Genomic DNA, 15047 nt, shown 5'->3' with positions numbered 1-15047 from the left:
TGGCCTGTCCTGTACAAAAACTGTTTGTATTGCAACCGTGTATCATTTGAAACGGAAACAGTTTCACTTTAACTATAATAAACATGATTATCTAATGTCAGAAATAAATAGATAAAAGTGGATGAAAATATATAGATTCAACTACTAGGGCAACACATACACAAACACCAGTGGAACAGGAGTGTTGAATAGAAAAGGATTGCCATAAAATGCATGTTGGGGCAAATTCCTTAACATTTTCACATGCACACTCACTATGAAAATCTACACGTGATTTGAAGTTGAGAGCAAAGTTTCTCCTCCTGTTGGCTATCTGTCTGTGTGCAATGACCCATTATTTCACAGTTGCAAGATGTGTTGAAAGAGAGAGAGCATGCAACACAACAGGCAGAAAAAAACACCACATCCATCCTGATAAAATGTATATTATAAATTGATTGTCCATCATGATCATGCATATTGTCAAAGGTACAAAGTGGGATAAAAATACATTCCTGAAATCATATAATAGACTCATGTATTGTTTCGTTTCTATATTCAGCTGCATAACAGTTTTTCATCAGTATTCAATATCAGTAGAAGCAGCTCACCAGACAGTTGTCATTTTTAAAATGGCATTCGTTCCATACAAAACAGCTTTCCCTAACTTGGGGTATACTCCATGGGTTGGATATTATAAAGGGGATTTTGTGTTGAAAAAACACAAGAACACACATAGACACAAACACACACTGTATAAAGCGTTCAAACACACAAATACCAACACAGCTCAAGCAGTGCTAGGAGCGTTGGCGAGTGCAGGAACCATCTTGGTGTTCTCATCATCTTGGCTCTCGTCAGGAAGGGGGTCATACTGGCGACGGTACAGTAAACGAGTTACCAAGGTGATGATGAACATCTCCAGGATCAACAACTGCTGACTCATCACTACAGAGAGAGAGAGAGAGAGAGAGAGAGAGAGAGAGAGAGAGAGAGAGAGAGAGAGAGAGAGAAAGAAGGGCCAAGACAGCCCAGTTGGCCCATTGATACCAGGGAATCTATAGCATATTTTATACAGCTCAATATTGCTGTGTGCAGGATGGAGGATCCAGGGGGTGGGTGAGTAACTTACAGTAACCACGGGCCTGGGAGGAATATGGAGGGGCACAGGCTATGGTCCCATTCATGGCCAGGATGTTGATGATGGCTGACTGCAGCTGGCTCAGGACCAAAACCAACTACACACACACACACACACACACACACACACACATCAATGTATGTGTACAAGGTACTGTAACTATAAGCTGAGGGGTTATGGGGTGTCTGTTGGGACTGACCTGGTACATGGCATATTTGGGGATGATCTTGAGGCTTCGCAGTGTGGTCCTGAGGTGCATGAACATGATGGCCACGGGCCACAGGGCGATGATGGTGAGGACACCCACAAACGGGTTGATCCAGATAGCAGAACCTGTTATGGCCAACTGGGACACACACACACACACAGATGACTGACTGAGTATCCAAACCCTAATCTGCCATTGGGTATGTGTTCCCATGATCCCAACTCACATCAGTCAGCTCAAAGTTGCCATTTGTCCAGAGAATTATTGACAGGATGGTGAAGACCACCTTCAGCACAGCAAACTGGAAGGAGCCCAGCTTCAGCAAGAACAGAGTCCGCCTGTAAGGATCAAATTAAACATTCATTTGACTCCTGAGTAAAACTTACACAAGGTAATAGCTAAGTAAGTATACCAGCTTTGCTCTTTGAACTTGAGGATGCATGCTTTTCAGAGTAGTCCTGAGCAGACCTGTAGTACAAGGCCATGACCAGCAGGGGGAGCGTGTGGAGGGTCATACACAGGGAGAGGGTGAGTGGCCTTACGGATGATCAACCTGAGGCCTCACATAGTCAAGCTTCACTTCAACAAACAAAAGGGCTCGCTGGATCGATACTAACCCAAGATTTTCAGCTGTACAAGAAAATCCTTTTACTAACATGTCCTGAATTTAAAAGGAGTATAGTTTTGTCAGATCCAGACCATGTGTTGAGCTACCCTAAACCACCTGGCCCACCCTTTGACCCTCCCCACCCAGAAGTTGCCGTGGGTTACCGGGTTATGGCGACGTGGGGCAGACAGGGGCAGCAGCAGCAGCAGGGGCCGGTGCTGATTCTCAGGGTCTTGGTCTTGGAACGCAGAAGAAAAGCCTCGTCGCCCCCCACCTCCTCGATCATCAGGATCAGGAACTTGAACACCACGATTGCAAAGTAGCTAAGTAGAATGGGAGAGTTAGTCGAAAGGGGTTGTAAGAGAGAAACAATGCTATACAGGAATACTTGAGTGAAAAAACACACTGACTGTATTTTGACACTGTTCTGATACACAGTGTAGGTTTTCCTGCTCTTTCACCTCCCTCTCCACAGGGCTTCCAGCCTGAAACAACACGAAGGAGAGGATGTGCAGAGCTCTGCAGTAAGTGTGACTTACGTTGCAGAGGTCATGTCAGTAAACATAGTGGCTCTTGGAATCCACATCCCCAGACATGACATGGTCCCAATCACCTGAAAACACACACACACACACACACATTACTATGGAGGTTTTATTTCTGTTCTATTCTGTTCTTTACCAGATGTTTGGTCCCATTTTCTTACCGGTGCTGCCCCATTGACCCAGATGATAATACTCTTCTTGTTGGAAGGCACCTTTTTGTAGATGTAAACACATTCCTCTATGTAGACCAGCATGGATGCTGTTGCCATGAAGGTCAAAACTGAGTACAGTATGATCCCAAAGATGTCCAGCTCTGGTGGAGGAACACACACACACATAGCTGAGCTGGAACCCAAAATGCTATTTTCAAAAAGCCACCTGACACAGTGAGGAGACGGTCCATAGAAGGGATGAGGGTTTTTGAGTGTTTTTGTTCTTCTGCACGTAAGAAAAGACGACAGGAATCTGGTGTCTGGAAGTCTGGTGAAGGCATGGTAGGCTTGGTATGAGAACAAGGTATATCTATATTGAGCCATGGTACTATAGGTTTTCTAATCAGTGTGGTATGACTGTTTTGGACAATAAGCAACAGATGGAATTAACTGGTAATGGGTTCTGTGTTCCGGGAAACCTGCGGCTGTGAGAGATCCAGGTCAATGAAAATAACAAACAAGAAACCCGTAATGGCCCAAAACGAGCACTTCCCACAGAAGACATACTTGCATGCAAACACGCAAACACCGTAAAAAACAAAATGTATCTGATGAGTGTACAGAGACATAGTGAGCCTGTTCCTGCTTCTGGGAAATGTGTCAGTTTGGTTGAAATAAAGTCAGGCGAACGCAAACATATGGATATAATTATCGACTTCATCCAAACAGCTGTCTTCGTTCCCAAAAAGTAAGTGTGGTTGAAGGACAGGAAGTTCATGATGTGTAATCATTTGTGGGTTTCTTGATTTATTTCTGATGAACAGGAGGTGACGCAATATCCTCAGGCTGATCATCTTTAGAAATGTACACTCCTAGAAATGGTGCTTTCTCTCTGCCTGTTTCAGACCCATGTCACACCCTTCTGCTAGTCTGTCAGTCACTATGCTTACAATAAAATGTGTGTCATCTAAATTACATAGATTCTGCGTTGTACGCCCCAACATATTGACTCACACAAAACACAAGACTATCTCCATTCCACTTCTCGTATGTCCACCTTCAGTTGTTCAGTCCCCTCTCAGATCATCCTGATTATACCACTCACATTGATTGGGTCCTGGAAAAACCTTGCCCAGGGAGACAAACCATCCTCATACCATTCTACAGCCTTTGACTTCTGAGAACATCCTGCAGTACAAACAATACTGCATTGGTTGCGGCCTTCCAAGTCAATTCAACACCCTTTTCAATCCTAATTTCATAAAGATGCACTTCATCTCAATTATTGCATGTTAATCCGAGTGGGTCTACACACCCAATGGCTGAAAGCAGAATTAATCATAGAAGTTTAAATGTTCACTGACAGCTAGAATATGAATTACACTTGTAAACACGTCAGGATGATTATCAAATGTCTGATAATGGATTTACAGTAATTTCCTAACACATTGTAAAAAGTGTTAGTTGTGTGTGAAATAGCGTACAGGATAGATGGACATGACTAGATATTATATATGCTGCGACAGGTGCGAGATAACTTGACGGAAAAATATCATGATTGAATTGAGTGTTTCAAAGCGCAAAAAAGGTACTAAAAATATATAGAAAGACAGTTACTTACGGACAATAATGTCGATGGCGAGTGGAGGTCTGTCCCTGCAGCTGGGGTCGATGGTTCGGTTAGACGGGTCCATCCTGCTGGTTTCGATAGAGCGAAGAGTCAACGATGGTCGGTGATCGAGTTTCTGTCACTGACATCAGCTCTCTGAAACTTTTACCTTTCCCGATGAACTTCACTACCGTGGGCGAACGAGGGACGGTTACCGGTTTCCAAATTGTTGTTGAAATAGAACCCGCCTTCTGTTAAGCAACGGATGGCAGACCCTTGACAAATCACTGCAGGGTTTCCATCCGACGTAAGGTTACCTACAATTCGAGAGGCCAATTGTGCAAATCACGACAGTCGCTCGAGTGTCGTGAATCAACTCAAACCCTCCCTCTGTGTTTTTCTTCTTGGGCGTCTACAAGTAAAAAGTGCATAAGCGATCAAATAATGAACGGCCAGCGATACAGAATATCAATTAGTAAAAGTTATGGCCCAAATAAAAAGAAAGGATGCTTTTGTGTTTTGTATTTCGTTATATAGCGGCATACACTTACAAAAACACAAAAGGGTAGCCTAGAGATCGGATAAAAGGATGAGGGGGGTGGGGGCAGCAGAGGGGCATTCCTCAGGATCCTGGGTGAGGCTGACATAAGCGCGTTCCCCATCACATGTCCTGCACTGCCATGGAAACAGCAGCTAGAGGCGTCATCATGTGAGGCTTTTGCAAGGCTTGCCTGAGTTCCCCACTCTAACATTAGAATACATGCAGAGGCCTATCTTTGATGAACACATTCACAAAAATAACAAAACAACCTCGTGTGAATGTCAGTGGACACTTATTTGTTCATAATCTGAGTAATCCTCTCAGAGTTGCCTCCATGCTTTTTCTTGTGCTCTTGAGTTGGGATCTGATTTCATGATTTGACCTTGATAAAAACACAGGATTGTTGTTCTAATACAGTTGCCCACAACCTGGTCACCCCCTTCCAAATCATGACCTCGGATGAAATAACATTTGCTTTTGTTTCACTTGGTAAAAGAATGAAAACTTCTCTCTCTACCTGTGGCATGTTCAAACACATTGGACTGGCACTGGAAGAGAGCTGGGAACACAAACTCTCTCTGGAGATCTCTTTGGCTTTCTTTCACACACACACACACACACACACACACACACACACACCAACACACACGCACACACACACACACACACAGGCACCCACACGCTTATAAATCTCAAAGTGAATTGTACATTAATCAGACTGAATCTCTGCATGACAATGTTCAAGTCCAGACAGATGTGTACCTGGCACACCTAACTTGGATACTCCTAAAACACCCTGGATAAAACCCAGACTTGAGTGAACTGGTAACACCCAGAATCTATACAATAAGGGTCAGAGCCGACTCTGAGGAGGCTCGGGTACTTTGAAATGTGTAGGACAATGTGGATTGTGGAAGGTATTATCTTTTATCTTCTGGCTGAGCATAGGAGCACTTTCAGCAACAGACATGTACTGCCACGATGCTCAACAGAACACGTCAGGAGGTCCTTCCTGCCAGCCAACAAGATACTGTACTATGAGTCAGCCCTTGTACATGATACAAGTCCTTGAGCCAGTGTTGTGTGTGTTCCATATAGTTCTGACCTGATTGATCATGGAACACCAGACATTCTGAACAACATATACCCTGTTCCTTGTTTTAAATACTGTTTCAGGCAATACTGTGAATTGACTGCATATACCTGGATGTTCTTTTTTTTTTTTTGCGTTGATCCTTCTGATGTTCATTTAATAGGTGCTGCCACATCAGAATTTCCTTTCAGTGATAAATAAAGTTACATTTAATCAAATCCAATGTTATATAATCTATAGAAGTGGATAATTTCAAGGACTAACAACTGTTTAGTTTACAGGAGAAATTAAAAATACTAAACAGAATGTAGGCTAAGAGGAAATGGTGTTAAGATCTTTTATCCATTGTAACGCAGGCTAACCCAGAGTGGTTTCAGTGATGTCCTTGTAGGACTTGAACTTTACAGATAGGGTGCTGTTTGCTCTCAGAGACTGTATGTCACCCAGATCAGAAACACAGAGGTTGTTCAACTCCAGGGTACACATCAGTTTCTTTCCACCCAGGAGGCTGTACATATCCTCTCTCACACACACACACACACACACACACACAGCCACTTATAGGTCTAGTCAGAAATTACAGTTTGGGATTAATCATGTTTCATCACACCCCTTTTGGTGTTTTAAGTCAGTGTTTCTCAGTTAATGTTTACCTGCACTAGCTAATAACATCAGAAGCCAGCTGCATGATTCTACAGGTCCAGCAGGAGTCTCATTGGGGAAGGGCCCAACTACAAACACAACTGTGGATGTGTGTGTGTATGCTCTCTCTGTATGTGTATGTATGTTTTGCTGTGATAGTAAGAGTGCAGGACATACACCTCACTAGCAAAAAGCCTGGATTCAAAGTTCAAATGAATAAAGGCTTTTGGCAGGTGTGAGAGGTCAAAGGTCGAGGGAAGGTTTCATTGTTACTGGATGAATTCTACGTTTAAAATGATTTCACTTTCTCTTTGTTTCCATCCTGATCGATCATAATCTTTTTTAGTTTCGTTTTCTGTTTCATCATGGTATCAATGAATCCATGGAATAAAAAGACTGGAATCTCAAAAAGATTAAAAAAAACATTTATTGTTATTTCTCCATGTTAATAACCATATATAAGCAATTACTTCATTCACAAAATAGGAACGGTAAAATTAATCGGACAAGAAAAATATATACGCAGTGTTTTTACATAATCAATATATTTACACACATTGTAAAACATGACATTGTAACAAAGGAAAATATTAAGCTTGCGATAAGCAGAGTACAAATACACCTGCACTGTGCATGCAGAGAGGTTGTGGGTTAGTAAAACCATCACCAAAACAAGTCCAACATTATGGACATTTGACATTCCCCTTGTTAAAAGGAATCACTATGGCTTCAGTTATATGGATGTGTGGAACATAAGTATGAGCCTGAAAGATAGATAAGTCTGCTGAAAGCTAAAAATAAGAAAATATGATAGTTTGAAACAGCGTTATCCCCCCCCCCCCTCCCCACCACAAAAAACATGTAAACAGCTAAGCTTCATGCGTTTAAGCAGTAGTGCTATGTACATAAGTAATGTGTTAATAAAAACTCTGTGATATGTGTGGCCATTCAGAGGCATTTCTCCCAAGAAGAAACATTATAAAAGAGCACTCAAGTTGAAGTTTGACACAGGTAGTGTCTCGGGCAATGCGCTAGCAACATAAGTAGGTCCATCTGAAGCACAGAAATAACTGGCTAGACTGGAGAGCAGCATATCATAAAGGATATGCATTAAAACCATTACCAAGAGAGCGAAGAGGGGTACTTGGCCAGATATCTAGAAACCGCATTTTTATAGGAAAAAAGGAATGATGATTAGTGTAATTCACAACTAAACATAGCCCATCTTGAATCTTATAATTCTATTATACTAAGAACACGCTGGCTCTGGCTGCAGAGACAACCTCCAGAAGGTTCTGCTCTATCAGCTAGCAGGGAGAAAGGGCTGGACAAACGGATATGGTCTGGGCCAAAAGGAAATTGAAAAGTAAAAGTGGTTTCCAATCCTGGTCCTCTCAATCCCCTGCCCTGCATGCCTTAGATGTTTCTGTCTTCCAACACACCTGACTCAAATGAATGGGTCAAGCTCAGCAGAAGCCTGATAACTACCCATTCATTTGAACCAAGTGTGTTGGAAGAGGGAAACATTTAAAACTTGCAGGTCAGGGAGTCTCAGGGATCAGGACCAGGAAAGGCAGGAGTAAAATATGAAAAAGAATGCAGTACAAAAAAGGCTGTGCCCACAAACTAGCATTGTCCCTTTGCAGTACATTCAGTATGACTTCACAATTTCCACTGACACACACACACACACACACACATCACTACTGTAACTCCACAGCACAGGAACAGCAGGTTGTATAATTGGACATGACCGGGGCTTGACAGATGTCCATACTGGCCTTTCTTTATATACATTTCAGCCTTTGATCTTAACACAGTACAGCCATGTTTAAGTATTTGGTTTGATACTGAATTCTGTTGGTATCCAAAACCTTTATCTGTCATATGATGACATCCAGCCTTTCACGACCCTGTTCAGTCATTCACATCATCTCAGTCACAGATGTTAAACAATGACACAATACAGCTCATAACGCAGCACTTTACACAAGCCAAGCTGGGCTGCAAAGACACAGGATTCATTTCCATGTACAAAATGGTTGTGTGGACTGCCACAGAGGTGACCATAAGCAGTGAGGCACTACTTTTTGGTTGAACAACAAATTCTGAACAGTTGATAAGTACATCACATGACACGCAGCTGGAGGAGTCCAAACAGCTAGGAGTGTGGTAGGGCCCCCTGCTGGCTATCGCTAGTACTGCAGGGAGCTCCACCCGCAGCAACCACAGGTGTGCACAGGTAAACCTTGCGAGGAAAAATAAAATATATTTTCATTTGGTTTCTATGACACTGGTTAATGAGGTGAAAGCAGAGGTATCATCGCTCACATGTTGTAAACACTTCACTGTTCAGAAGTAAGAGTTCCAGGTAGGTCAGCCCTTTATTTGGCAACCAAAGGTGGGCTTTGAAGGTGAGGAGGTTGTAGTCCGATATGTAAAAACAATCGTTTATCAATGCCGATGACACTGAACTAAATCAAGCTAACAGATGAACACATAAAGCTGATCATTCTAGTTTCCAACAACAACAAGCGCTTATCCCTGTCCCCACACACAGAGGTAAACACTCACTAACGCACACACACTCTTCATTCTAGAAAGAACACACAAACATCCCTAATCTTTTTGGACATGATAAAAAGCAGCACATTTGAGCCGATGGACGTCAAAACTTAATCTAGAAAGTGCAAATGCGCCATCTTGTGCTTTGATATCAAACTCTGGGGTCTGTGCCCCCTTTCACCTCAGCATGGTTAAGTCCAGCATTTCATACACGAGGGGAGCTTTTGGGGTACAGTCCAGATTTCAGTTCCTAGCCATGATATCCATCTATGGTGTAATCCAAGCACTAGCTCAAACACAAGTTAACACAAAAAAGTATCTTCTATCTAGTACTACCAGTCAGGGTGCCATTCATGCACCCCTTCTACAACCAGAGTGAAAAATCTGTAGAAAAACCACTACAGTCCCAATGTCCAGTTCCCAGTACTGACTGGTTCCTATCCTTTTCTGCTTCCTGTGACTTCCAATCAGATTTTGGCACAGTAACATTGTGATTGATTATTATTCTTGCCATCATCTTGTGATGCTTGCATTCATTAACAGTCTAAGATCAATGTGAGTTGCAATAATTATCAGCTTTTGATCAAGGTTAATAAAAGACAGTGTGCATGATTTAGACTGTGTATAGGGGGGGGGGGGGGGGGGTGACGTGTGTGTGGCCAAGCTGCTGATGTTTAACAAGGCTGCCTGTCTGCTGTCTCCCCGGTGGATGAGTATAAGGCATGCGTGTCCAGGGCTATGCCGAGTGGGTCATGTCTGTATTGATGAGTGGAGCGCTAGGAGGAGGTTGTTTCCATGGCAACCAACTGAAGTGTAGCATTGCTTAAGGCATTATATAAAAACGGCTGGCGTTTTCTCCTGGGGGAGGGGAGGGCAAGAGAGGGACAGATTAACAACTGAAGTTAAGTATACATAACTTCCTGCGTCCAAGTCAGCCAATGAATAACAATGCTGTCCAGATCTGAGTGATTGGCTCACCTGGTTATGACTCGCTCTCCATGGATATTGTGATTGTGTCACTTTCAGCTGAAACACAAGTCAAAAGTCAGATACCAGGACAAAGAACAAGAATTAAGGAAGCGGGGAAGGTGAAAACCTGTTGCCATAGTAACAGGGCACCCTGGAACCTACCTGGTTCCAGGGTGCCCTTCTCCAGGTGCTCCTCGGCAATGTTGTTGGCGTGCTGGTCGTTGCTAAGGAGACGGTTTTGGGAGTCGCTGAGTGGACTTGCTGGAACATCCTCAGCGCTGTAACAAACACAACTGTCTGTCACACAGCTCCAGTGATACACAGTTATTGCACACAAACAACTGAGTGACAGCGAATAGCGGTGACGTATTATTATTAGTGTTCCAGGATCACCTTTTATTGGCCTCTGGTCGCTGCAAGGTGACTGTGGCCTGTTCTGCGTCCAAACTGACCAAGCGAGTGGGGAACGTCTGACCATCTCCTTGACTGGACACACCAAAGGAGGACAGACTCAGTGTTAAGAGACCGGGCGGTCATTGACAAATAGCTAATTCTAATGCTGCAAATCCACACTTTCTAGCCAATGGTTGACGGGGAACTGCAGTCCTGACAGTGTCCATCTCACCCAGTGAAGATTGGTAGCAGCCAGTACTTCTTCTGGTCTCCAAACACCTGGCCGATGTTCTTGCGGAAGCCCAAGGAGAAGCCGTTCTTGTCAGAGCCGGTCCTGAACACGGGCGCTCTGAATGCCTCTAGAACAGAGACAAACAGAAAGGGGGAGACAGAAAGAGAGAGCAAAAGGGAAGGAAAGAGGTAGAGTATGGCAACTAGGCAACAGACAATTAGGAGCTGAAAGGCCTGTGTTCTGGCATGAGTGGAAGAGCAATTGGTGGGGTGGGGGTTTAGGTGGAGCATAGTTAATGAGTGCTGGGGAGTAGGACTGTGTTTATAAGTTTGGGGGAGAGTGCTTGTATATCTGGGAAGGTGAATGTGTGTGTTTTTGTGTGTGTGTGAGAGAGAGAGAGAGTGTACATGTCTGGTAAGTGGTGTGTGTGAGAGAGAGTGTACATGTCTGGTAAGTGGTGTGTGAGAGAGTGCGTTACCTATGGTGGACCTGTTCTTCCCTACCAGCCACAGGTGGTAGCTGAAGAGAGACAGAATGCTGATGCAGAACATGGCCGCCACAAAAAAGAGAAACAAGACATGGAATTTGGCGTGAGTGTCTGGCAGCTCATTCTGGGGAGGAGACGGGAGGAGAGAGAGAGAGAGACAACGTGTCAACATCTAAACCACACAGGAACAAGACGAGGAGAGAGAGAGAGATGGAGAGAGAGTGTGAGAGAGAGAGAGAGAGCGAGAGAGAGAGTGAGAGACACTGGTCTTCACAGCAACCACGTCACAACGGTACGACACATCATGGCACACACACTCTGACATCATCGGCAGGCATAGGAGCACGCTGAAAGGAGCAGCAACGCTAAGGCTTTGGAGGGGTGGGTTACCTTGGGGCAGTTCTCTGCCGATTTCCTCCGGCAAAGCTTTAGTACAAACAGAGACAGAATGGTTAGACGAGGGTACAGAGAGGGGGACGGGAGGACGGGACAGTTCAGGGAAGGACAGAGGGTGAAAAGGGGGCAAGGCCAGACGGGGTGAGGGAGGGAATGAGAGATAAGAGACAAGGGATAGCCGAGAAGACAATGGTATTATCTATTGAGAGGGAACAAAGTGAGAGGAGGAGAGGGAGAAAGGGGAGAGAAGGACAAGTGAGCAGGGAGGAGTAGGGGTGGCGGCTGGACGGTGGGACTGATGGCATCGATTGTGGAGCGGGCTGTGAAGGGGTGAACAACCAGAGAGAAAGAGAGAGAGTGAAGGGGGGGGGGACTTTGCACAATGACCCTGTTTGTGTGGAAGAGGAGAGGAAGGAGACAGAGTGAAGTTAGTGGAGGAATGAAAGGAGAGAGAGGGCTCTCTGCAACAGAAGAGAAGCACAGTTAGGAGGCTGGTCAGCTCACTGTGGGACAGGCACACGCACACAGGTGACCTGTACCAGACCAAAGCAGTAGATGTTGGAGAGGAGCCCTGCTCTGTGTTTGTTAGAGGGATGGGTGGCAGGGCACGGCTAAAGATGGGCCTGGCGTCTTTACTCACTGTCCAGAACTTGATGAAATACTGCAGAACGGTGGCTGCAATGAACAAACAGTACACCAGCGAGTAGGCCAGGAAGAGGATGAAGAACTTGTAGTTGGAGAATCCCACGCAGTTGTTCACCCTGAGAGACACACACAGGGACACAGACATATCCACCAACAGAGAGATACACATACACACAGGAAATTCAGTTAGTCCTCCGCTTCCTCATTCACAAGAACCAACTGAAGGACTACATACACCACACTAATTGAACAGTTTTGGATTTCAGTGTTCGGTGACCACGGGGTACATACCAAGGACAATGGTGATCCATCTTTAGCACACACCTTCACAGGTAGAAAGAGAAAGAAGAGAGGAGAGAAGACATGTGAAGGAATACGTGACAAGGGAACTATTTTTATTTAATTTTTTGGGAAGAGATGAGAAAGGCACGACACTTACATGTCACAGGCAGAGCAATGGTGGCACCTGTCCGGCTTGATCACCTGACAGCGATCGCAGTATCGGACAGCTGCACAGAACACACACCTGATGAACTCTCCACTTGGCCAGTATCAAGAAGTACAAAAGGGCATGATCCCACACGCACACACGCCCAAACACCCACACACACTTCGTACACACCTCCGGCCCCAGTGCGTGTGTAGAGCGGCAGGTTGGTGGCAGCTCGCCACAGGATCTCCTGCTGCGTCTCGGGCCTCTCCTCCTTCTCATACTGCTCCTTCTCTGCTTTGGGCAGGCAGAACTGAGAGACACAGGGAGGATGGGAGGACAGAGAAATATAAACATATATATATACACATTAAACACACACACACACAGTAATGTGCTGGATTAGTGGGGATACCTCTTTGGAAGGGTTTGCAGGTCTGGAGAAGATGGTCTTCCAGTACGACCACACAAACATGATGAAGAAGAGGTGAAAGAACACCAGGTAGATTACTGTTGAAAAAACAGCCAGTCAAAACCAGCCACGCATGAACAGCTACTCATGTCTACACTAGCTGTTGCTATCTCTAATATCAGAATATTGATTTAATTTGGTTCTTATCTCCCTTCCTTAAATCCGTCTTTCTGTATCTGGCCCTGGAGCAGGCCAACCTTAAGTAAAAACAAATAACCTGAGGACTCAGTGGGTCTTATCTGGGCTAGCAGACTGACACACGGCTGAGGTTGTGTATCTGTGGTGTGTGACTTCTGACGCAGTGTTACCCAGGCCTGCCCACGCTTCAGGGCCAATCCACCAATAAATAGAGCTGTCCTACAGCCACTGACACTATGCTGAGCCTCTAAGCTCTGTAGAGCTGTGTGTGTGTGTATCCTCTCAGTTGATTAATCTCTCAGTTGATGAGAAGTATGACTTTGTTCCAGAGCCCCTAAATCTTACAGATGGGTGTGTGTGTGTGCTTCCACTCTCAGTTGATGAGTACAATGATTTTGTCCTTGACCCCCTACAATTTATAGATGTGTTTTGTGTGTCCACTCTCATTTGGATACCCGCTCACTCTACTGGACTCTTAACGCCAGAAGAGTTAAGCCTGTGCCAAAATGTGTCTGGTCCTGCCAGGGCAAATAGACTACATTTCAATGGACTAAAGACCTACAGCCCCTTGCCCAGACAAGGATCCCAATGAGCAACAAATGGGCTAATTTCAATAAAAGCCATCCACCCTGTGAAACATAAATCCTGTCCAAACCACACTCCACTTACTCTTTTCTCCTATGCTGGGGATGGTGACTGCAAAAGACAAGAGAGAAAACAAAAGGTATTGATAAAACGTTAGTCTTAAACGCTGCCTCAATGGCAGCTTGATCTACAGGAAAATAATAAACCTTATTAGACAGGATCAAGAATCAAACGTCGTCACCTTTCTCATAATTTGGATCCTCTAAATGCACTTGTGTATTCGTCAATTTTGACAATGAATGCCAAAAATTTGAGGATAAATGATGCCACGCCCATATGATATCTTATATGCACACCGGTTAGTCTACACATCTTAGTAATTTATGATAGCTAACCAGGTTGCTACCTACCTTAATCAGGTGTTGACGTGAACAACAAAAAAAGCTAGCTAGTAGCTGGATAGCTAATTTCATTACAGTTACATTCTGCCTAGGAAAATAACGACCAGGTTGGAACTGGGAGTAGTGACAACGGGGCCATACTCAATTATAAAATGTTTTACAAAACCATTGCAATTACAATAAAAATTTAAAAAAAAAATCAAAATCAAAATCAAATGTGGTGGGTATTTTAGTTTGGCAATCCATTGTTAGCTAGTTGCCGAGCTGCAATAATTTCCTTCTTACTTCCTGTCCAGCTGTCAAGCTGATACAGCTATCCAAAATACAGCACGCTTAGCCTCGACGCTAAAACATACACTTTAATGAACTAACAGGTGTTGTACTTACAAATGCAAAGTTCCACGACATATGCATAATAGGACCAGCAGACAACCAGGGCGATAAAAATAACAGGTATCCAGGCTAAGCCCCGTTGACAGCATCTCAGTACATGGGTGGGCGCCATCTTTACTGTGACCAAAATGCAAGGGTGAGCGCTGATGTGACGTCAAGAAGAAGTTTTAGCTCCTCCACAACGGCGATTCGATTCATTGAGAAAGTGGAATAGGCTACCTTGTTTCTAACTTGGTAGATTTGTTACAAACTTTACACTTACACAATACTATTAAATGATCAAACGTGAATAGTAAATACGACTGTAAATGTATTATAAATTAGATGAGATACGTGGACAACTAAGTTTTTTCTCATATATGGATCATGAAAAAACTTATGTCAATAGGCCGCCAGGTGGCGAACTCATCAAACAAGGCCACCA

At 44.2% G+C, this 15047-nt stretch overlaps 2 protein-coding genes across 4 annotated transcripts; both read right to left on the bottom strand.

Moving 5' to 3' along the window:
* Positions 1–407: 407 nt before the first annotated feature.
* Positions 408–4630, bottom strand: slc51a (solute carrier family 51 member A). 2 transcript variants are annotated; one of them, XM_067251507.1, is made up of 8 exons: positions 4254–4630; positions 2642–2793; positions 2475–2548; positions 2100–2258; positions 1555–1666; positions 1320–1466; positions 1112–1217; positions 408–927 (listed from the first exon to the last, which is right to left on the bottom strand). In XM_067251507.1, exons 1-8 carry the CDS (start codon positions 4324–4326, stop codon positions 770–772), a joined length of 981 nt encoding a protein of 326 aa, XP_067107608.1. In that variant the 5' UTR covers positions 4327–4630; the 3' UTR covers positions 408–769. The 2 variants fall into 2 exon arrangements, with proteins under 2 accessions (XP_067107608.1, XP_067107609.1); XM_067251508.1 differs by lacking the exon at positions 4254–4630 and adding an exon at positions 3738–3805.
* A 2296-nt stretch (positions 4631–6926) lies between these two features.
* LOC136957520 (palmitoyltransferase ZDHHC20-B-like) lies at positions 6927–14735 on the bottom strand. 2 transcript variants are annotated; one of them, XM_067251506.1, is made up of 13 exons: positions 14618–14735; positions 13914–13940; positions 13050–13144; positions 12827–12947; positions 12644–12713; positions 12496–12528; positions 12200–12320; positions 11155–11287; positions 10677–10803; positions 10445–10537; positions 10214–10329; positions 10061–10108; positions 6927–9940 (listed from the first exon to the last, which is right to left on the bottom strand). In XM_067251506.1, the coding sequence occupies exons 1-12, from the start codon at positions 14733–14735 to the stop codon at positions 10065–10067; spliced, it is 1098 nt and encodes a 365-aa protein (XP_067107607.1). In that variant the 3' UTR covers positions 6927–9940; positions 10061–10064. The 2 variants fall into 2 exon arrangements, with proteins under 2 accessions (XP_067107607.1, XP_067107606.1); XM_067251505.1 differs by having other exon boundaries at positions 10677–11287.
* Positions 14736–15047: the final 312 nt, after the last annotated feature.

This window comes from Osmerus mordax, chromosome 15 (genome assembly GCF_038355195.1).
Source record: "Osmerus mordax isolate fOsmMor3 chromosome 15, fOsmMor3.pri, whole genome shotgun sequence".
Taxonomy (NCBI): domain Eukaryota; kingdom Metazoa; phylum Chordata; class Actinopteri; order Osmeriformes; family Osmeridae; genus Osmerus; species Osmerus mordax.
The sequence above is the reverse complement of the archived record's forward strand: the minus strand, read 5'-3'. Positions and strand labels throughout refer to the sequence as shown.

Excerpts from the sequence above, each read along its gene's own strand:
- slc51a (XM_067251507.1), bottom strand. The coding sequence starts at position 4,326 with ATGGACCCGTCTAACCGAACCATCGACCCCAGCTGCAGGGACAGACCT. Across the intron at positions 1,667-2,099 it reads CCCCACGTCGCCATAACCCG|GCGGACTCTGTTCTTGCTGA; the intron begins GTAACCCACGGC and ends TGATCCTTACAG. Across the intron at positions 1,218-1,319 it reads CCAAATATGCCATGTACCAG|TTGGTTTTGGTCCTGAGCCA; the intron begins GTCAGTCCCAAC and ends GTGTGTGTGTAG.
- LOC136957520 (XM_067251505.1), bottom strand. The coding sequence starts at position 14,735 with ATGGCGCCCACCCATGTACTGAGATGCTGTCAACGGGGCTTAGCCTGG. Across the intron at positions 13,145-13,913 it reads CCCCAGCATAGGAGAAAAGA|TAATCTACCTGGTGTTCTTT; the intron begins GTAAGTGGAGTG and ends TTTTTTCAACAG. Across the intron at positions 11,288-12,199 it reads ATTTCATCAAGTTCTGGACA|AATGAGCTGCCAGACACTCA; the intron begins GTGAGTAAAGAC and ends TCTCCTCCCCAG.